Source organism: Somniosus microcephalus, chromosome 19 (genome assembly GCF_052327205.1).
Source record: "Somniosus microcephalus isolate GS21.2 chromosome 19, FLI_Smic_1.0, whole genome shotgun sequence".
Lineage (NCBI taxonomy): Eukaryota > Metazoa > Chordata > Chondrichthyes > Squaliformes > Somniosidae > Somniosus > Somniosus microcephalus.
Genome location: NC_141005.1, coordinates 8,763,937 through 8,786,101, shown reverse-complemented (window position 1 = coordinate 8,786,101; position 22,165 = coordinate 8,763,937). Strand labels below are relative to the sequence as shown.

Below are 22,165 nucleotides of genomic sequence, written 5' to 3'. Positions count from 1 at the left end.
TTTTACAGCACAGAAAGAGGCCCTTCGGCCCATCGTGTCCGCGCCGCCCATCCACCCCTGTCCTGTCTAATCCCATTTTCCAGCATTTGGTCCATAGCCTTGTATGCAATGGCATTTCAAGTGCTCATCCAAACGCTTCTTGAATGTTGTGAGGGTTCCTGCCTCTACCACCCTTTCAGGCAGTGAGTTCCAGATTCCAACCACCCTCTGGGTGAAAAAGTTCCTCCTCAAATCCCCTCTAAATCTCCTGCCCCTTACCCTGAATCTATGCCCCCTTGTTATTGACCCCCCTACTAAGGGGAAAAGTTCCTCTTTATCTACCCTATCTATCCTATCTATGCCCCTCATCATTTTGTACACCTCAATCAGGTCCCCCCTCAGCCTTCTTTGCTCCAAGGAAAACAACCCCAGCCTGTTTAGTCTTTCTTCATAGCTGAGGCGCTCCATCCCAGGTAACATCCTGGTGAATCTTCTCTGCACCCTCTCCAAAGCAATCACATCCTTCCTATAGTGAGGCGACCAGAACTGCACACAGTACTCCAGCTGTGGCCTCACCAGCGTTTTGTACAGCTCCATCATAACCTCCCTGCTCTTATATTCTATGCCTCGGCTAATGAAGGCAAGTATCCCATATGCCTTTTTAACCACCTTATCTACCTGTTCCGCTGCCTTCAGAGATCTATGTACATGTACACCAAGGTCCCTCTGACCCTCTGTACTTCCTAGGGTCCTACCACTCATTGTGTATTCCCTTGCCTTATTTGTCCGTCCAAAATGCATCACCTCGCACTTTTCAGGGTTAAATTCCATTTGCCACTTTTCCGCCCATCTGACCAACCCGTTTATATCGTCCTGTAGCCTGAGGCTTTCCTCCTCGCAATTTACCACCCCACCAATTTTCGTGTCATCTGCAAACTTACTGATAATACCTTTTACATTCTCATCCAAATCATTTATGTAGATCACAAACAACAAGGGACCCAGCACCGATCCCTGAGGTACCCCACTGGACACAGGCTTCCAGTCACAAAAGCATCCTTCGACCATCACCCTCTGCCTCCTGCCACTCAGCCAGTTTAGGATCCAACGCGCCAAGGCACCCTGGATCCCATGGGCTCTTACCTTCTTGACCAGTCTCCTATGCGGGACTTTGTCAAAAGCTTTACTGAAGTCCATGTAAACCACATCCACAGCATTTCCCTCATCCACCCCCCTCGTCACCCCCTCGAAAAATTCAATCAGATTTGTCAGACATGATTTACCCTTGACAAAGCCATGCTGACTATCCCCGATTAATCCTTGCCTCTCCAAGTGGAGACTAATTTTGTCCCTCAGAATTTTTTCCAATAATTTCCCTACCACAGATGTTAGGCTCACTGGCCTGTAATTCCCTGGTTTATCCCTGCTACCCTTCTTGTATAGTGGTACTACATTAGCTGTTCTCCAGTCCTCTGGTACATCCCCTGTGGCCAGAGAGGTTCTGAAAATTTGTGTCAGAGCCCCTGCAATCTCCTCCTTTGCCTCCCACAGCAGCCTGGGATACATCTCGTCCGGGCCTGGGGATTTATCCACTTTTTGGCCTGCTAAAACCGCTAGCACCTCCTCCCTCTCGATGCTAATATGTTCAAGTATGTCACAGTCCCCTTGCCCGATTTCTATGTCTGCATCGTCTCTCTCCATAGTGAACACAGATGCAAAAAATTCATTTAAAACCCCGCCTACATCATCTGGCTCTACACACAGATTGCCACTTTGGTCCCTAATGGGCCCTACCCTTTCCCTGGTTATCCTCTTGCCCTTAATATACTTATAAAACATCTTAGGATTTTCCTTTATTTTGCTCGCCAGTGTTATTTCATGGCCCCTCCTCGCCCTCCTAATTTCTTTTTTAAGTATGCCCCTGCACTTTTTATACTCCTCTAGGGCTTCTTCCGTCTTTAGTCTTTTGTAACTGCCAAAAGCCCCCCTTTTATTTCTAATGCATTTTTGTATATCCCTTGTCATCCAAGGTTCCCTTTGCTTGTTGGTCCCACCCTTGACCTTTACAGGAACATGTTGGCGTTGTACTCTCTCTATTTCCCTTCTGAAAGTCTCCCACTGTCTTGATGTGGATTTTCCTATAAGTAGCTGCTCCCAGTCCACTTTGGCCAGATCCTGCCTTATCATATTAAAATCGGCCTTCCCCCAATTTAGAACCCTTATTTCCGGGCCGTCTTTGTCTTTTTCCATGACCACCTTAAATCTCACCGAATTATGGTCACTATCGCCAAAATGCTCTCCCACTGACACTTCCACCACTTGCCTGGCTACATTCCCCAGAATTATCTCAGCAACTGTCCTGTGCTTTGGGTTAATCTCTCTTTCTGAATTTTTTGTAATAGAAAAATTATTCAGTAATTGCGCTGTGATTTGATGCAATCTCCATGAAATTGAATGAAAGCCATTTTTGGCACGCTGCAGATTGGAAAGCAGACTGCGGCTGACTATATCCATTTGCAAACAAGACCAACTAAAGCCTCAGACTTGCCATTTTGCTCACCTGGTCAAAATATAAACGTCGAACATTGGGTCTGAGCAAAGTACCAATTCTGAACACTGATTTTATGACAAGAGGAGCTTATTTTTCCATCACTGGCCTATATATTAAAAACCTTTTTTGAGTCATTACACTGCAAAAACATCAAAGAAAGGCAGCTATTTCGTGTTGGTTTCTTCTGCCCTGGAGCGATGAAATTTACAAGTAACCGCCCACCTGTAAATTACTCTCATCAACAGCTATTCATTCTTAATTGACCTCAGGATGTTGTATTCACAGCAATTAGACTTTGCACCCTTAAAGGGGCAGTCCTGGTTAAAGGCAACCTCACCTCATCGGTTGAAATAATACATTGTGCATCACGTGGTATAAGATGCTCTTGTCCTTAGAAAACAAGGATCATCTGACTACTGGCAAGCAATGCCATGGGAGATCTGCTAATAGTGCAGAAAACAGACTGTTGCAATATTGGTTCGATTAGCGGTCTGGCCTAATTCATGCTCGGATATAGGGGGCGAAATTCAGTAGGTTAGCGCCCCCAGTTAGCGCCTGGCAGGGGCGCTAATGGGGCGCTCCGGCAGTAGTGCCGCAGCGGGACGAATCCCGCACCATACGGCAAATTCGTCGGCCTCGTAGCGTCGCCGATAACAGTTAGCTCCTCGGTCTCTTTCGCCATGCAGATCGTGACGTCAGTGAGTGTGCAACACTCGCTGGCCGCCCGATCTGCAAACTTCAGTTGCGCCCCCTGCCTTACCGCCTTGCTCCGACAGCACCAGGGAGCGGAGGCGTGGAGCAGCCGGCTGGCGGGACGCTACTTAAAGGGATGCGCCCCAGCTGTCAAGGAACTTCCGTTCCAAAGGTCAGTTATGAGTGGCAGAGAGCGCAGGATGTATCTGTAGCCGAATAAAGGCTGCTTAGTCCCCGGAGTGTTGCAGGCCGTCCAAGGATTTTGCATTGCATCCCACTGCGTATTGCCATTCTGCACTCCCCGAATCATTGGGGGCTGGTCTGCAGACTCCAGTGACCCTCCCCTTTAATGGCTGCAAGGCTCCTGCACCAATGCTCACTCCCAATTACACACCTCATATTCGTTATCACTTGGAGCCTAACACCACTCACCTACGGCATTAACACCTGATTTAGCGCTCCCCTGCATTCTTTGAGTGCTGAGACGGAATTTAGCAGGCAGCGAGATTGATTAGCACCTGCCGCTAAATTTCCAACTTCTCAAAAGTTAGCGCCCCTTTCTGGGCGCGACTGATTTTCTCCCCCATAGCATTTAAGTATCAGCTTTGGCTCAGTGGGTAGCACTCTCACCGCTGAGTCAGAAGGTTGTGGGTTCAAGTCCCACTCCAGACACTTGAGCACAAAAAGCTAGGCTGACACTGCAGTGCAGTACTGAGGGAGTACTGCACTGTCAGAGGTGCCGTCTTTCAGATGAGACGGTAAATCGAGGCCCCCGTCTGCTTTCTTAGGTGGATGTAAAAGATCCCACGGCCACTATTTCGAAGAAGAGCAGGGGAGTTCTCCCCGGTGTCCTGGGGCCAGTATTTATCACTAAAACAGATTACCTGGTCATTATCACATTTGCTGTTTGTAGGAGTTACAAAGTCCACCATTGGATTCTAGGTCAGTGACATTAAGACCTATCACACCGCTTCTAACTATGACGCATTTAAGGGGAACCTGGAGAAGCTCATGAGGGAGCAAGGATTAGAAGGTTATGCAGATAGGGTGAGATAAGGAAGGATGGGAAGAGGCGCGAGTGGAGCATAAATACCGGCATGGACCAGTTGGGCCGAATGGCCTGCTTCTGTGCTGTACATCTCCCAAACCCACAAATTCTACCACCTAGAAGGACAAGGGCAACAGGTGCATGGGAACATCACCACTTGCAAGTTCCCCTCCAAGTCACACATCAGCCTGACTGGGAAATGTATTTCCGTTCCTTCATCGTCGCTGGGTCAAAATCCTGGAACTCCCTCCCTAACAGCACTGTGGGAGTAGCTTCACCACACGGACTGCAGCGGTTCAAGGCGGCTCACCACCACCTTCTCGAGGGCAATTAGGGATGGGCAATAAATGCCGGCCTTGCCATCGACGCCCAGATCCCATGAATGAATTAAAAAACATTATATGTAATTCCCTCATCTATGTGATCCATTTTACTCAAATTATTGGATTGGCAAAGTGTTTCTCAGACACACAGACCTCCCTTCACACTTTAACACCCTCAATTTAATACAATCTTATGAAAATGCAAATTGCAAGCATCTGCAGTCGCTATAAACCTTCAAAAAAAGTGTTCAATTATTTCCTCCATCCATCACAAAAATGGAGGGGCCATGAAACAGAAACGGTATTTGCAGCAAAACTGTTTACTTGAAACTGCTAACCTGGAAAAAATTAGATGACGAAACAAGTTAAGAGGAAGGAATCAAAGCTTCGGAAACAATAACTACGTAACCGTGGACACCAAAAGGCAAAGGACACATCGGAGAGCAAGTCATTAAAAATACATGGCTTCAGCCTGTGTGAGAGTTTTCTTATTTTTGTCCAGTGTGTCCTCCTCATCCTCAATAACATTTTATCGTTCCGTTCAGATGGGCTGCATAAGGATGTGTACCAGGCAATGTGTTGGCTATCTGCCTGATGTAGACTGTTAAAAAAATTGATTTGAACGCAAATGTTCTGGATTAATACATCCGAATAGTAAACAATTTATTTTTAATTCCTTCGTCGCACAGCGAGAGAGAACCATATCAAAGCTGCTCGGCGGACAGCCCGATTCTTATCATTTCATATTTGAACAGAAACCATTCCTGCAGCACTTCATCGCATGGCCAAGAAATGTCCCGAAGCGCAGGCGTACAGTGGATTACTTTGAAGCGCACAGCAAGATCCCACAAGCAGCAACGTGGTGAGTAGCCGGCGGACCCGATTCTGGTGAGGCTTGTTGAACGGCGGCTGTCGGCTAGGCTGCCTGTGAGTAATGCAATGGGATCGGCAAGGCCCTCGGTTTAGCATCTCATCCGAAGTATGGCACCTCCGGCAGTGCAGCACTGCACCGGGAGTGTCAGCCTGGGTTATGGATTTATGTCAGTAGTGGGGTTTTGAACCTACAACCTTCTGATTCGGAGGAGAGGGAACAAACGGTAAATTTTGCAACAATTAAGGGTACTACAACAACAACAACTTGGGTTTATATAGCACCTTTAATGTAGTAAAACGTCCCAAGGTGCTTCACAAGAGCGTAAATCAGACAAGATTTGACACTGAGCCACATAAGGAGATACTAGGACAGGGCTTGATCAAAGAGGGAGGTTTTAAGCAGCGTCTTAAAGAAGGAGAGGGAGGCGGAGAGGTTTAGGGAGGGAATTCCAGAGCTCGGGGCCCAGGCAGCTGAAGGCACGGCCGACAATGTTGGACCGATGGAAATCGGGGATGCGCAAGAGGTCAGAATTGGAGGAGCGCAGAGATCTCAGAGGATTGTAGTGGCTGGAGGAGATTACAGAGATAGGGAGGGGCGAGGCCATGGATGGATTTGAACACCAGGATGAGAATTTGAAAATTTAAGTCTTGCCGGACTGGGAATCAATGTAGGTCAGTGAGCACAGGGGGCGATGGGTGAACAGGACTTGGTGCAAATATGAAAGGACAATTCCATATATTAAATCCACATTTAGTCTACATTTGCCTCGCACCATCATCCCTTTGTCATTTAATCTCTCCTGCCTTTCACCATATCACAGACCTTCCCTTTTGTTCTTTCCTCTCCTCTTTCCCTCTTTCCCTCCCTCTGTACTTGCGTAAAATCTGTTACATCTCTAACCATTCTCCAGTTCTGACGAAAGGGTCATCGACCTGAAACGTTAACTCTGTTTCTCTCTCCACAGGTGCTGCCTGACCCGCTGAGTATTTCCAGCATTTTTTGCTTTTATTTCAGTCTACACTTATTGCTTATGAGAGGTAAGTGCTGATTATCACGGGATGCAGGATCGACTGCTGTGAGGGCTTACAGTATGGGATGTGTCGGGGAGACACTCTGCCCACACGGTGATCAGCATGAGTTAAGCTGAGCTTCTGAAATGAAACTGTAGTGAGAATCGCACTGCAACACTTTCAAACAATGAATTAAATTAAACTGATATATCTGAACATAATCTGCAAGTGAAGCAAAGGTTCTGAAATTAACGCGTGCATTAACCTGCATGAAACTAAACCGCCTGTTCTCAAAAAAAAGCTCGCAGTCTTTTGTCCATATTGGGTAATTTACTACTGTTTCCATAGCAACCCCCTACACCACAGCCATTGTGGGATGCCCAGATTAAAATCCCTGGACTGGATAAAACTGCCCCACTACCGCATAATAATACATTTAATTGTACACCAAGGTTAACTCCTAGAGTGACTCCCACGTAAATGTTTGAAGCACCCTCGCCTCTGAGTCAGGAGGTTGTGTGTTCACAAAAATCCTACTCCAGACACTTGAACACAAAAATCCAGGCTGGCGCTGAGGGAGCGCTGCGCTGTCTGACCAGACGGTAAAGCGAGGCCCCGTCTGCCCGCTCAGGTGGACATAAAAGGTCCCCCCACCGCACTACTTTGAAAGAGGAGCGGGGGGGGGGGGAGTTCTCTGGGGGTGTCCTGGGGCCAATATTTATCCCTCAACCAACATCAGTTTAAAAAAAAACAGATTATGCTGTTTGTGGGATCTTGCTGTGCACTAATTGGCTGCCGCGTTTCCCACATTACGACAGTGACCACACTTCAAAAGAAAAAAAGTCACTTCATCGGCTGCAAAGCGCTTTGGGACGTCCTGAGGTCGGGAAAGGTGCTACAGAAGTGCAAGGTTTTTTTTCTATTTATTTAAAGTCTGTTTTAGCCCAAACAAGTTATAATTTGTAAAGTAATTGCACACAACTGCGGCAGCTCCTGACACAGATAGAGCCGAGTGTCAATTTCGCCAGTGGAATGGAACTGTAATGGGAAAAGCAAGACCCCCACCAATAAACCATGAAAAAGTTGTTGTGGTGTCAGAGAGGATGGGGGGGGGGGGGGGGGGGGTGACTGGCAGCACCTGAGGCGCACAGAGCAAGGACAGACCTGCGGCTCATTTGAAACGATTACAAAAAAAAAATCAATGTTACCATTGAGCTGACTGTAAACCACCTCTTCCAGATGGTCCAACCTCTGCAAAATGTTCTCCTTGTCTTTCAAGGGCTCGTCCCGGCTCCTGACTCGGTGATCCCTGTGGCGGACGACCGGCACCAGCTCCTCGGAGCGGTCGGAGATCCGGCAGTAGACGGAGAAGAGGACGATCCCCAAGAAGACGAAGATGTTGAGGGTGAGCAAAGTTTTGATTCTTCTTCCAGGAGCCATGTAGCCGGAGCAGGTCCAGGTGACGGCTCATCTGGCCTCCCCAGTGCAACACCTGGAGATGGTTGGGTGGTGGGGAGAGAGAGAGAGGTCCAGCCTCAGGTGCCAAGATGCCCAGAGAGCCTCCTGACCAAAGCCAGCGGTTTGTATATAAGGCGAATAAAGTACAAGGTGCTCGGCTCTCCTGGGCATCTGATGCTGCAGGAAATGTTCTCAGGCTGTGTCTCCAGGTCCAGCAGCGCTGATCAAAGGGGGCTGCATTTAAAGTCTCATGGCTGAGGGAGGTTTATAAGCAATAACAGCGAGGGACAAGTGGTTAAATTGAGGTTGGCTCGCCCTCCAGTCTGATGCACCGCTCTCTCTCTCTCTCTCTCTCTATCTCTGCCCTGTCTCCCCCCTCTCCCGGCTCTGCATCGCAATCGGCTCCGGCAGCTGTTCTGCTCTCGATCCGAGGGGGGGAGGAAAAATAGGCAAAGCAACGTCGGATTACAGTGACGTAAAGACAGCACATTCATTCGCTATGCAACACTCTTAAAGCTACAACAGCGGGCCAGCAAATGAGCACATCAAGAGACGGACGGTCCTGGCTTTGATTTCAAAAAGAGTATTTATTGTTGTTGCAAAGAGCACAACAATCCTGGCACCGCGCACAGATCTGTACTTTAGCACAATTACATTAATTTATGTTACAGCGTTTATTGTTTTCCATCTGAGCAGGAGGTACAAATACCAGGGAGCGAGGGGGCTTCTCCCCCCCCCCCACCCCCCCGCATGACCTTTATCCCTCAGCCCACATCCACAACAACTTGTATTACACACCGCCTTTAACGCAGTAAAACGTCCCGAGGCGCTGCACGGGAGCGTTAATCGGACAAAGTTTGACGCCGAGCCACTTACGATGACATTAGGGCAGAGTTTGCTGCAAAAAAAATAACAGTGTGTGAACGGCACCCACCGTTATTAATGTGCAAATCGCCCAGCAGTTTGTGGCGAGTCGCAAAACATAGAAGATAGGAGCAGGAGTAGGCCATTCGGCCCCTCGAGCCTGCTCCACCATTCAATGCGATCATGGCTGATCATCCAAATTCAGTACCCTGTCCCTGCCTTCTCCCCATATCCCTTGATCCCTTTAGCCTCAAGAAATATATCCAACTCCTTCTTGAATATATTTAATGAATTGGCCTCAACTGCCTTCTGTGGTAGAGAATTCCACAGGTTCACCACTCTCTGGGTGAAGAAATTCCTCCTCATCTCAGTCCTAAATGGCTTACCTCTTATCCTTAGGCTGTGACCCCTGGTTCTGGACTCCCTGACCATCGGGAACATCCTTCCTGCATCTAGTCTGTCTAGCCCAGTTAGAATTTTATGTTTCAATGAGATCCCCTCTCATTCTTCTAAACTCCAGCGAGTACAAGCCCAATCGACCCAACCTGCCCAAATCGTACTGGAGTTTCTCTGCATCCTCCTCACAGCACACTCACCCACCCAGCTTTGTGTCATCTGCAAACTTGGAGATATTACATCTAGTTCCCTCGTCTAGATCATTTATATATATTGTGAATAGCTGGGATCCTAGCACCGATCCCTGTGGTACCCCACTAGTCACTGCCTGCCACTCGGAAAAAGGCTTGTTTATTTCAACTCTTTGCTTCCTGTCTGCCAACCAGTTCTTTATCCAAGACAGTACCTTACCCCCAATCCCATGTGCTTTAACTTTACACACTAATCTCTTATACAGGACCTTATCGAAAGCCTTCTGAAAGTCCAAATACACCACATCCACTGGTTCTCCCTTATCTATTCTACCAGTTACATCCTCAAAAAATTCCAGTAGATTAGTCAAGCGTGATTTACCTTTTGTAAATCCATGTTGACTTTGTCCGATCCTGTCACTGTTTTCCAAGTGCTCTGCTATTACATCTTTGATAATGGACTCTAGCATTTTCCCCACTACCGATGTCAGGCTTACCGGTCTGTAATTTCCCATTTTCCCTCTACCACCCTTCTTAAATAGTGGGGTTACATTAGTTATCCACCAATCCATGGGAACTGTTCCAGAGTCTATAGAATTTTATAATATAGAATATAGAATGGGGTATCTCTTCATTGCCACACGTTTAGGAAGGATGTGAAGGCCCTTGAGAGGGTGCAGAGGAGATTTACCAGAATGGTTCCGGGGATGGGGGATCTTAGCTACAAGGGCAGGTTAGAGAAGCTGGATTTGTTTTCATTAGAGCAAAGGAGGTTGAGAGGTGATTTGATAGAGGTGTACTAGATTATGACGGGTTTGGATAGGCTAGACGGGGTACAAGGACTAGGGGACACAGATTTAAGGTTTTGGGCAAGAGATACAGGGGGGACGTGAGGAAAAACTCTTTTACGCAGCGAGTGGTGAGGACCTGGAACTCACTGCCGACGGAAGTGGTGGAAGCGGAGACACTCAGGCCTAGAAATTCAGTATAGCCACGTTTGGGGCACTACAGCCGGGCGGCCGCTAAAGTTTGCGCCCGGCGCAACTTCGCGCCACCTTCGCCGATATTCAGTGGCATCGCCCCAAGAGGTTGCTGCTGCGCTAAAGCAGGCGATGCACAACTATCATTAGGCGCTAAGTCGGCGATCCGGGGCGCTAACACCGAGGACGGGCGCAGCGCAGGTGCGGCGAGTTGCTCAATGAAGGCAGACACGCTGGCGCCGGTCAGCTCTTAAAGGGGAAGGGTCGACTTGTTTGCCTGCCATGCCCTGCACACTGCAGCCCTGAAGCAAAGCCTGACCATTGCTGGTTCATCAGTTCTACGCCCTCAACCATGGGGAAGCCCGCTATTCTTCCAAAGCCGATTGCACGCTCTTGCTGCTTGTCCAGGGTCATGGGGAAGGAGATGTACTGACGTCTCCTTCTGAAAAGGGCATTGTTCACCTGGCGGATGCAGCAATGTACCGCGAACTGGGAGATGTTGGCAATGTCCCCAGTAGCGGATTGGAAGGAGCCAGTGGCATCGAAGTTGAGAGCCACCGTCACCTTCACTGCCACTGACAGAGACGTCCTGCTCCTCAGCTGTGGCTGCAGATCTCTGCGAAGCAGGTGGCAGATCTCAGTGACCACCTCCCTTCTGAATCGCATCCTCCGAACACACTGCTCCTCAGACATGTTCAGATATGAGAACTGCTGGCGGTATACCCTGGGTGGGTAAGGCCTCCTGTGCCGACGCCTGTTGGCCAATCTCCGTCTGGCCATGACTGGCACTCTCTCACGGCGTCTCTGATCCCTTTGAATGCAATGCAGAAAGCCAACGTTTCCACCCATTGCAGCCCCCATTATATGTGGCGACTCAAGGCTATGGCACTGAAAGTGAAATCCAAGTGCAAAGCTCTGGCCTGAAGCCACAAGTACCTGTGCAAGCGCTGAGTCAAAGCAGAAAGCTCTCTGCCTTTGTCTCTCTCCAAATATCCATCTCTCACACAGAGGGATTGGCACAAAATGGCTGCCACTTATACTGCAGGAGGAGTCCCCTTTAAATAGCGCCCCCCACGCCCCGCAGCAACTGAGAACCGTTCCCCTCTACCAGTCGCTGGGGGCGCCAGGCGCAAAGAAGGGCGGCGCCACTGAATTTCTGGTTCGGGGCGCACAAAGGGCGTTGCACAATGAAATGACGTCAGGATCTGCGCGCGCAGCTGAGCGCGCGCAAAGGCTTTGCGCTGCCACTAAATCTTTACTGAAGTTGGGGAGAGGCGCAAATCGCGCTGCGCCCGGCCGCTAGCCGCCTAGCGCCCCACATCTCCTCCTAAGGCGCTAGCGGCTGGCGCAAACAACTGAATTTCTAGGCCTCAATGTTTTCAAGGGGAGACTGGATAGGCACTTGAGGGAAATAAACTTGCAGGGCTACGGGGATAGAGCGTGGGAATGGGACTGACTGGATTGCTCTACAGAGAGTTGGCGCGGACTTGATGGGCCGAATGGCCTCCTTCTGTGCCGCTATGAACCTATGACAAGTTGCTGGGCGATTTGCACATTAATAACGGCGGGTGTCGTTCACACCAATGTTCCCCCTAATCTTTTGGGCTGCGCAACCCGTTCAAAATTTCACACACGCGGGAAATCTCCCCATGAGAAGCCGGTGACTGACCTGCGCGGGATTTCCACACATCTGCGCGGCCACACGGCTGAGAGGGAACTTTAGTTCACATGCTATTATTTTTGCAGCAAAATCTAGCGTAATAGCTCCTTATGTGGCTCGGTGTCAAATTATGTTCGCTAACCCTCCCGTGAAGTGCCTTGGGGATGTTTTACTACGTTAAAGGTGCTATATAAAAGCAAGTTGTTGTTGTTGATGTGGGTTGAGGGGTAAATGTTGACTAGGACAGACATGGGGAGAACTCCCCTGGCTCCCTAGTATTTGTTCCTCCTTAGGTTGAAAAAAATGCTTTAATATAAATTAATTAAACTGTGCAAAAGCCATTAGCTTCATGAAAACAGCATCTCGCCCTTAACCTCCCAGGATTTTCATGAGTTTGCTACATTTGCACATTAATTGTCCATTAAACTCGCCGCAGAAAATGAAGTCTAGTAATTAACAGCGTAAGTACCCTTTTAATGCCGTGATAATTGTCAATGACTGCCACTCAACCTCTCTGGCCCAGAAAGCGAACACTTAAAATTGTGGAGTCTCATTCCTTCAGGTTGTGAATTGGCTTAGGCGATTTCCACACCTTAAAATCTTTTTTACTTTTCCTTTCTGTCTCTTTAATCTCTTAATCCAATCTTCCTTTCCCTCTCTTTATTTCTCCTTCTATACCTGATTTGACTCAAATTCACCCACTTAATCTCCGTCTCAGTCCTTCCTGTGTTTATTTGTCAATCCTTTACTCTCATTGGTTCAGGAGATGCACTGTCTCATTGTGCATTCAAGTCCCAGATGCCATCTCTTAATCTCTCTTAATGTCTCTTAATCTCTCCTGCCTTCCATCCTATCACAGACCTTCCCTTTTGTTTTTTCCTCCACTCCCCCCTCTCCCTGCCCCTACACTTGCTTAAAAACCTGTTCCATCTCCAACTTTTTCCAGTTCTGATGAAGGCTCATTGACCTGAAACGTTAACTCTGTTTCTCCCTCTACAGATGATGCCTGACCTGCTGAGTATTTCCAGCATTTTCTGTTTTTATCCCAGGTGCCCTGTTGCATTCGCCACAATTCCCAAATTCCGGACCGTGCGCTCCCAATGGGTGAAGCTCCTCCCAATGGGAAGAGCACAAATCCATAAAGTTGGCCCTATAAATTTAGCTGCTTGTCGGGATGAACTTAAGACAACTTTGCATCTTATTTTGCTCGGTCTGAATCTTACATCTGAATCTGAGTACAAACTCCAGAAAGAAAGAATTTGAAACCTAGAAACATAGAAGATAGGAGCAGGAGTAGGCCATTCGGCCCCTCGAGCCCGCTCCGCCATTCAATGCGATCATGGCTGATCATCCAAATTCAGTACCCTGCCCCTGCCTTCTCCCCATACCCCTTGATCCCTTTAGTCTTGAGAAATATATCCAACTCCTTCTTGAATATATTTAATGAATTGGCCTCTACTGTCTTCTGTGGTAGAGAATTCCACAGGTTCACCACTCTCTGGGTGAAGAAATTCCTTCTAATTTCTGTCCTAAATGGCTTACCCCTTATCCTTAGACTGTGACCCCTGGTTCTGGACTCCCCGACCATCGGGAACATCCTTCCTGCATCTAGTCTGTCCAGTCCTGTCAGAATTTTATAAGTTTCAAGGAGGTCCCCTCTCATTCTTCTAAACTCCAGCGAGTACAAGCCCAATCGACCCAATCTCTCCTCAAACGTCATTCCTGCCATCCCAGGTATCAGCCTGGTGAATCTTCACTGAACTCCTTCCATGGCAAGTACATCCTTCCTCAGATAAGGCGACCAAAACTGCACACAATACTCAAGATGTGGTCTCACCAAGGCCCTGTACAACTGCAGCAAGACATCCTTGGTCCTGTACTCAAACCCTCTCGCTACGAAGGCCAACATACCATTTGCTTTCTTAACTGCCTGCTGCACCTGCATGCTTACCTTCAGCGACTGGTGCACAAGGACACCCAGATCTCGTTGCACTTCCCCTTCTCCCAATCTATTGCTATTCAGATAATAATCTGCCTTCCTGTTTTTGCCACCAAACTGGATAACCTCACATTTAGCCACGTTATATTGCATCTGCCATGCTTCTGCCCAATCACCCAACCTGCCCAAAGCATCCTGGAGTTTCTCGGCATCCTCCTCACAGCACACACGCCCACCCAGCTTTGTGTCGTCTGCAAATTTGGAGATATTACATCTAGTTCCCTTGTCTAGATCATCATTAATATATATTGTGAATAGCTGGGGTCCAAGGACCGATCCCTGCGGTACCCCACTAGTCACTGCCTGCCACTCGGAAAAAGACCCGTTTATTCCAACTCTTTGCTTCCTGTCAGCCAACCAGTTCTCTATCCAAGTCAGTACCTTGCCCACAATCCCATGTGCCTTAACTTTGTACGCTAATCTCTTATGCGGGACCTTATCGAAAGCCTTCTGAAAGTCCAAATACACCACATCCACTGGTTCTCCCTTATCTATTTTACCAGTTACATCCTCAAAAAATTCCAGTAGATTAGTCAAGCATGATTTACCCTTTGTAAATCCATGTTGACTTTGTCCGATCCTGTCACTGTTTTCCAAGTGCTCTGCTAGTACATCTTTTATGATGGACTCTAGCATTTTCCCCACTACCGATGTCAGGCTTACCGGTCTGTAATTCCCCGTTTTCTCTCTACCACCTTTTTTGAATAGTGGGGTAACATTAGCTACCCTCCAATCAATGGGTACTGTTCCAGATTCCATCGAATGTTGGAAGATGATCAGCAATGCATCTACTATTTCTAGGGCCACTTCCTTAAGTACCCTAGGATGTAGATTATCAGGCCCTGGGGATTTATCGGCTTTCAATCCCATCAATTTCCTTAACACCATTTCCCTACAAATACTGATTTCTTTCAGTTCCTCCCTTTCATCAGACCCTATGTTCCCCGACATCTCTGGGAGGTTATTTGTGTCCTCCTTTATAAAGACAGAACCAAAGTATGTACTTAATTGGTCAGCCATTTCTTTGTTCCCCATTATAAATTCCCCTGATTCTGACTGCAAGGGACCTACGCTTGACTTCACCAATCTTTTTCTCTTCACATATCTATAAAAGCTTTTACAGTCAGTTTTTATGTTCCCTGCAAGCTTACTCTCATATTCTATTTTCCCCTTCTTAATTAATCCCTTTGTCCTCCTTTGTTGAATCCTAAACTGCTCCCAATCCTCAGGTTTACTGCTTTTTCTGGCCAATTTATATGTCCTCTCCTTGGATCTTGTGCTATCCCTAATTTCCCTTGTTAGCCACGGTTGAGTCACCTTTTTTGTTTTATTTTTATGCCAAACTGGGATGAACAAATTCTGTAGTTCATCCATGCGGTCTTTGAATGTTTGCCATTGCCTATCCACCGTCAACCCTTTGAGTGACATTCCCCAATCAATCCTACCCAACTCGCGCCTCAGACCATCATAGTTTCCTTTGTTTAAATTCAGGACCCTATTCTCTGAGTCAACAACTTCATTCTCCATCTTAATGAAGAATTCTATCATATTATCATATTCCTATAGCGCCTTTCACGAACTCAGGACGTCCCAAAGCGCTTTGCAGCTAATGAAGTACTTTTGAAGTGTGGTCACTGTTGTAATGTAGCAAACGCGGCAGCCAATTTGCACTCAACAAACTCCCATGAACAGAAATGGGATAAATAACCAGATAATCTGTTGATTGAGGGTTATGTATTGGTGCCAGGACACCGGGGAGAACTCCCCTGCTCTTCTTTGAAATAGTGTTGTGGGATCTCTTACAGCCACATAAATACTGTGGCAACAAAAGCAGGCCAGAGGCTGGGTATTCTGCGGCAAGTGTCTCACCTCCTGTCTCCCCAAAGCCTTTCCACCATCTATAAGGCACAAGTAAGGAGTGTGTTGGAATACTCTCCACTTGCTTGGATGAGTGCAGCTCCAACAACACTCAAGAAGCTTGACGCCATCCAGGACAAAGCAGCCTGCTTGATTGGTACCCCATCCACCACCTTAAACATTCACTCCCTCCACCACCAGCGTACCATGGCTGCAGTGGGTACCATCTACAAGATGCGCTGCAGCAACTCGCCAAGGCTTCTTCAGCAGCACCTTCCAAACCTGCGACCTCTTCCACCTAGAAGGACAAGGGCAGCAGGCGCATGGGAACACCATCGCCTCCAAGTTCCCCTCCAAGTCACACCCCATCCTGACTTAGAAGTATATCGCCGATCCTTCATCATCGCTGGGTCAAAACCCTGGAACTCCCTCCGAGTACCTTCACCACACGGACTGCAGCATTTCAAGAAGGTGGCTCACCACCACCTTCTCAAGGGCAACTAGGGAAGGGCAATAAATGCTGGGCCTTGCCAGTGATGCCCACATCCCATAAGCGAATTAAAAAAAAATCCATCTAAGAGGACAGACAGGGCTTTGATTTACCATCTTAGCCAAAAAGACAGCACCCACAACAGTGCAGCACTCCCTCAGTACTGCACTGGGCGTGTCAGCCGAGATTATTGTGCTCAAGTCTCTTGGAGTGGGTACCATGAACCCACAACCTTCTGACTCCCAGGAGCAAGTGCTACACACTGAACCACGCCTGACGGATTAGAAGGGGGAGGCTATTCACAGGTATTAGCAGACCTGCAGAGAGCTCTCTCATGGCATGCAGAAAGCAATTCGCCGATCGCAGTATAACTTTGGTCTGGCCAGCTGAGTTTCACACTCTAGTGCAGCGCAGTATAACTGCAGCTCCGTTTCACTCCTGCAGAACTCGGGAGTGAGAGTTTTATAACTGAGCAAAAATCAAGATAGACTTGTTTAATTATTTACTTCACTAATCCTGTTATCGGATAAGTTATCTGAAGGAGCCTTAGGCAACTTATCATTATGCAGCTAGGCACCAATCTGCACATGGACAAATCAGACAAAATATCAAATATTCAAGGGGGCCAAAGGTATAACAACAGCAACTTGTACTTATCTAGCGCATTTAAAGTAGAACAAATAGGTCCCAAGGCGCTTCACAGAGGCATAAGGAAGGTACGGACACCGATGCAGGGAGGATGTTTCCCCTGGCTGGGGGGTCTGGAATGAGGGGTCATGTGAGGGAATAAGCCATATTTCAGAAAGATACACCATAATATGAACAGAATTCTGATATTTATTAATTTATTAATTATTATTAAAAATCTAAAGCCTCGGAGACACAGGCTGCAAACAGAAATACAGGCTTCTGAGATAAAGATCAGTTGTATAACAAAGTTGTAAAAACCAAACAAGCTTTGAAATGGGAATTAGTTAAATATACTAAAACAATGACCCTTTTGAAATGGCAGTTTGGCGCTTCCGAAAGGTCTAGAGTTTGGAGGAAACACAATGAGAAGACCCAGTTTAAAGTGTTAAGAACTAACACGTAAAACAGAAACACAAACATTAAAAGAACCATGTGCCTTTGAAAAGATGACATCAAGTAAAAGAAACACCTGCTGGTCAAATAGTTTTTATGTTAAACTTGGAAGACAGGAAACACGATTAAATATACAACCAATTGAGATAGCTAGAAATGCATGAAACACTCTGGTCAAAGTGTCTTTAACCAATACATAGTAAATATGATACCAACAAGAACACTTTGAAGATATGACTTCAGTAGATACACCAAGCAATTACATTGTGTTTGTATTGAACTTGGAGCAGTAAGGAGACTCAATGCCTGCTAAAAACCAGTTAAGCCAATATTAAGAATTGAATGAAAGCATAGCTGTCATATTGTTTTTATGATGGTTTTTGGAACACCTAAAGGTAGAGACATAATTATGCATGCAATAGTTGAATTGACAGTAAGAATAGAAAGCATTCAAAAGTGGTCTCAATAAAGACAATTAGCTGACATCACAGAATCACAGAAACCCCACAGTGCAGATAGAGGCCATTTCGGCCCATCGAGCCTGCACACATATCCCACCCGATCCCCGTAACCCCTACACCAACACATATCCCACCCTATCCCCGTAACCCCGCGTATTTAATCCCCCTAACACTAAGGGTCAATTTATCATAGCCAATCATCCTAACCCGCACATCTTTGGACATCAGCAGAGAACTTCAAAGAATAAACCACTGCAAAAAGGGTATAAAAATAAGAGCTTTTCAAACAGAAAGTCAGAACTCGCTGAACGGGCCAAGCATTTCTCAACTTCATAGGCACGCTCTGTAAGTTTTTAACTTTGCGCCTTGGGTAATCAAAGTAATTGATTTTGGTGGATGTTCTGGATTTAGAGATAAATAAGAAATGTAGAAATGTAACGAAGTAAAGATTTGAAAATAAGGATCTCTGAGAAATAAGAAATGTAAGCTATCTGTATTTTAAATTGTTAATGTTACAACTGATTCAACAGCTGTTAAATGAATGTCGGCTCTTAAATAAAACTATATATTTTTAGAATTGTCTCAAAGAATAATTCTGTATAAACTCTAAAGGGATCAAGGGGTATGGGGAGAAAGCAGGGACAGGGTACTGAATTTGGATGATCGGCCATGATTGCATTGAATGGCGGAGCAGGCTCGAGGGGCCTACTCCTGCTCCTATCTTCTATGTTTCTATGTTTCTATGTAACTCGCGAACCCAATTTTTGTACACTCTTTTGTAAGGGGTTGCAGAATTCTGAGGGGTATTCCGGACCCTCATAATATCCGGAAGGTTACAGTCTAGTTAAACTTATTAAAAGTGCCATCTGGAGGACGGTAACATCTTCAGTCATTCCTTTCCTTTAGGGAGAGATAGCCTGAACCTTTAGACCCATTTAAGCATCTTATGGAATTCGGCTATCTCTAACTTAAGTTGAAGTTAAGTCTGGGGAATACGCCTGATCTGGGGTAGCCCGAGACTGGGCTAGGACTGTAATTATCCTTTCAATCACAGTCTCAGGATACGGGGTAGGACATTTAGGACTGAGATGAGGAGAAATTTCTTCACTCAGAGGGTGGTGAACCTGTGGAATTCTCTACCACAGAAGGCTGTGGAGGCCAAGTCACTCAATATATTTAAGAAGGAGATAGATAGATTTCTAGACACAAAAGGCATCAAGGGGTATGGGGAGAGAGCGGGAATATGGTATTGAGATAGAGGATCAGCCATGATCATATTGAATGGCGGAGCAGGCTCGAAGGGCCGAATGGCCGACTCCTGCTCCTATGTTTCTTTGTTTCTATGAGCCACATGAGGAGACATTAGGACAGGTGACCAAAAGTTGATTGAAGAGTTAGGTTTTAAGGAGCGTCTTAAAGGAGGAAGGAGACTTGGAAAGGTTTAGGTAGGAAATTCCAGAGCTTAGGGCCCAGGCAGCTGAAGGCACGGCCGCCAATGGTGGACCGATGAACATCGGGGATGCGCAAGAGGCCAAAATTTGAGGAACGCTGAGATCTCGAGGGGTTGTGGGGCTGGAGGAGGTTACAGAGATAGGGAGGGGGGCAAAACCCTGGAGGGATTTGAAAACAAGGATGAGAATGTTAAAATCGAGGCATTGCCGGACTGGGAGCCAATGTAGGTCAGCGAGCACAGGGGGTGATGGGTGAACGGGACTTGGTGTGAGATAGGACACGGGCAGGAGAGCGTTGTATGAGCTAAAGTTTATGGCGGGTGGAAGATGGGAGGCCGGCCAGGAGAGCGTTGGAATAGTCGAGTCTGGAGGTAACAAAACCATGGATGAGGGTTTCAGCAGCAGATGTGCAGCACGCATTTATTTTCATTTGTATACAATAGCATTTACATATACATGTATATAAAATGCAAGTCTCTCATTTTCTCGTGTTTCTATAGGTGTCCGTGAGGAACCGCAAACCCCGATGATGCTAAGCTGTCCTTACTCGCTAATTTGCCATGAACAAAATGGCTGCCGCACACGAAATGGCTGCTGTGTTTGCCTACATTACAACAGCGACTGCATTCTCAGAGTAATTCATTGCGTGTTAAGTGCCATGGGATATACACACAGATGTGACAAAGCACCATATAAATGCTAGTCTTTTTTGTGAATGGTAGTTGATGGGCGGTACCATTATTTAATGACATTTCTTATATTATTCCAGAAAGAGGATAACAAGAATCTACAATCCTATTATTTTATACAGTATTCAATAGTAATTATACAAACAGTGGGATGTACAGAATCATACAATGATCCAGCACAGAAAGAGACCGCGTGGCCCTTCACACCTGTGCTGGTGCTGCCTCGCCAACGCGAGCTATCTGCTCTAATCCCATTGCCCTGTATTATTTTATAGGGCTCGCTCTTTCCCCCGCTCGGGCACTCCCAGTGGTGAATGGATCTGATGATTTCCCGGCCACTGAGTGCCCAGTGCCTGATTTGTGCATCTCGTGGAAAATCAGGCAATTATGGGCCCATGGCTTCCTCATCAATGCTCCAGGTGAGCACCACCTCTCCCCAGGATGGCCAGCTCAAGGAATCAGAACCTAATCTTCTTGCGTTTCAAATACTTATCCATTTCCCTTTTAAACGTTGTGACCTCTGCCTCAGAAGCTGATTGTGGTAAAGCATTCCATGCTGTAATAACTCTCTGTGCGAAATCCACGGATATTAAACATGTACACAAGCTGAGTTCTACTTGAGTGTCTCTTGCATAGAATCATAGAATCATAGAATGGCTACAGCACAGAAGGAGGCCATTCGGCCCGTCGAGCCCGTGCCGGCTCTCTGCAAAAGCACCTCAGCTGGTCCAACTCCCCGCCCTTTCCCCGTAACCTTGCAATTTTTTTTCCTTCAGGTAATTATCCAATTCCCTTTTGAAAGCCACGATTGAATCTGCCTCCGCCACCCTTTCACGCTCCTCCTCACTGTCCACTATACTTCCAAGTTTTGTGTCATCTGCAAATTTTGAAATTGTGCCCTGTACACCCACGCCCAGCCTATGATTCCTTCATCGTGCAGATGGGGAAGTGCCAAGTGTTGTAGGTAGTAACCTTTGATGTGACAAAAGAGAAAGAAAGCCAATTATTTTCTGCTATTTTTTTCTGACCTTTTAAAAGTGTCAGGGACTTAGAACCGGTTGTTATATTTATATATACTCCTGGTGTTTTCACTCAGAATATGCACATACATACACACATATGTATATATGTGTATTTATATATAGGTGTGTGTATGTACATATGTATGTCAGCTGTGGCTCAGTGGGCAGCATGCGCGCCTCTGAGTCAGAAGATCATGGGTTCAAGTCCCAATCCAGGGACTCGAGCACAAAAATCCAGGTTGACATTTCCAGTGCAGTGCTGAGGGAGTGCCGCACTGTCGGAGGTGCCATCTTTCGGATGAGATGTTAAACCGAGGCCCCGTCTGCTCTCTCAGGTGGATGTAAAAGATCCTGCGGCATCATTCGAAGAAGAGTAGGGGAGTTGTCCCCGGGCCAATATTTATCCTTCAATCAACATCACTAAAACAGATTATCTGGCCATTATCACATTGCTGTTTGTGGGAGCTTGCTGTGCGCAAATTGGCTGTTGTGTTTCCCACATTACAACAGTGACTACATTTCAAAAAAGTACAGGAAACTTTCGTTTAAACGGAGGTTAAATGTCCGGAACGCTCTATCCACCGGCAAAATTCAGGAGTCGGTTCAGATAAGTTTTTTTACTTTTCGTTGCTTTTTTTCTCCAGTCGTGGCTCTGCAAGCGTCTAGCTGAAGCTGTTGCTTAGCTACAGAGACGCTTGCAAGCTGCGCCGACTGTTTTGAAGCTGTTGCTAAGCAACAGGGTTTGTTGCTTCAGATGGAGCTCAGAAGCTCCGTATGTTTTAACATTAGCGCTGGTTTCTCCGGCAGTTTTAATGGGCCGGCACCAGCTCGGTCCCGTCAGTGCCAGATACCAGAAAGTTTCCTGTACTTCATTGGCCATAAAGCGCTTTGAGTAGTCCTGAAAGGTGCTATAGAAATGCAGTCTTTCTTTTCTTTATGTGTATTTATATATATGAGTATGTATATATTTATTGATATATATGTATATGTTTGTATAATATAGCTGATAGGTATGTTAATCAGGATGCATTCTCAACCTATATGCCAACCAAGCCATGATACCAATTGCACTGATTCAGAACAGAC

At 46.7% G+C, this 22,165-nt stretch overlaps 1 protein-coding gene and 1 long non-coding RNA gene across 4 annotated transcripts in view; one reads left to right on the top strand and one right to left on the bottom strand.

Moving 5' to 3' along the window:
* Positions 1-8,410, bottom strand: part of galnt9 (polypeptide N-acetylgalactosaminyltransferase 9) — a 382,222-nt gene extending 373,812 nt beyond the window's left edge. Inside the window, exon 1 of the mRNA XM_086011929.1 lies at positions 7,687-8,410. Coding sequence (XP_085868055.1) covers positions 7,687-7,918 — 232 coding nt within the window. The 5' untranslated portion in view covers positions 7,919-8,410. The remainder of the gene's footprint in view (positions 1-7,686) is intronic.
* On the top strand, positions 5,036-20,667 carry LOC147103535 (uncharacterized). 3 transcript variants are annotated; one of them, XR_015081785.1, is made up of 4 exons: positions 5,036-5,456; positions 6,433-6,505; positions 7,758-7,883; positions 19,869-20,667. It is a non-coding gene; the product is annotated as an uncharacterized LOC147103535 (long non-coding RNA). The 3 variants fall into 3 exon arrangements; XR_015081786.1 differs by lacking the exon at positions 5,036-5,456 and adding an exon at positions 5,889-6,139; XR_015081787.1 differs by lacking the exons at positions 5,036-5,456; positions 6,433-6,505 and adding an exon at positions 7,031-7,388.
* The last annotated feature ends 1,498 nt before the right edge of the window (positions 20,668-22,165 follow it).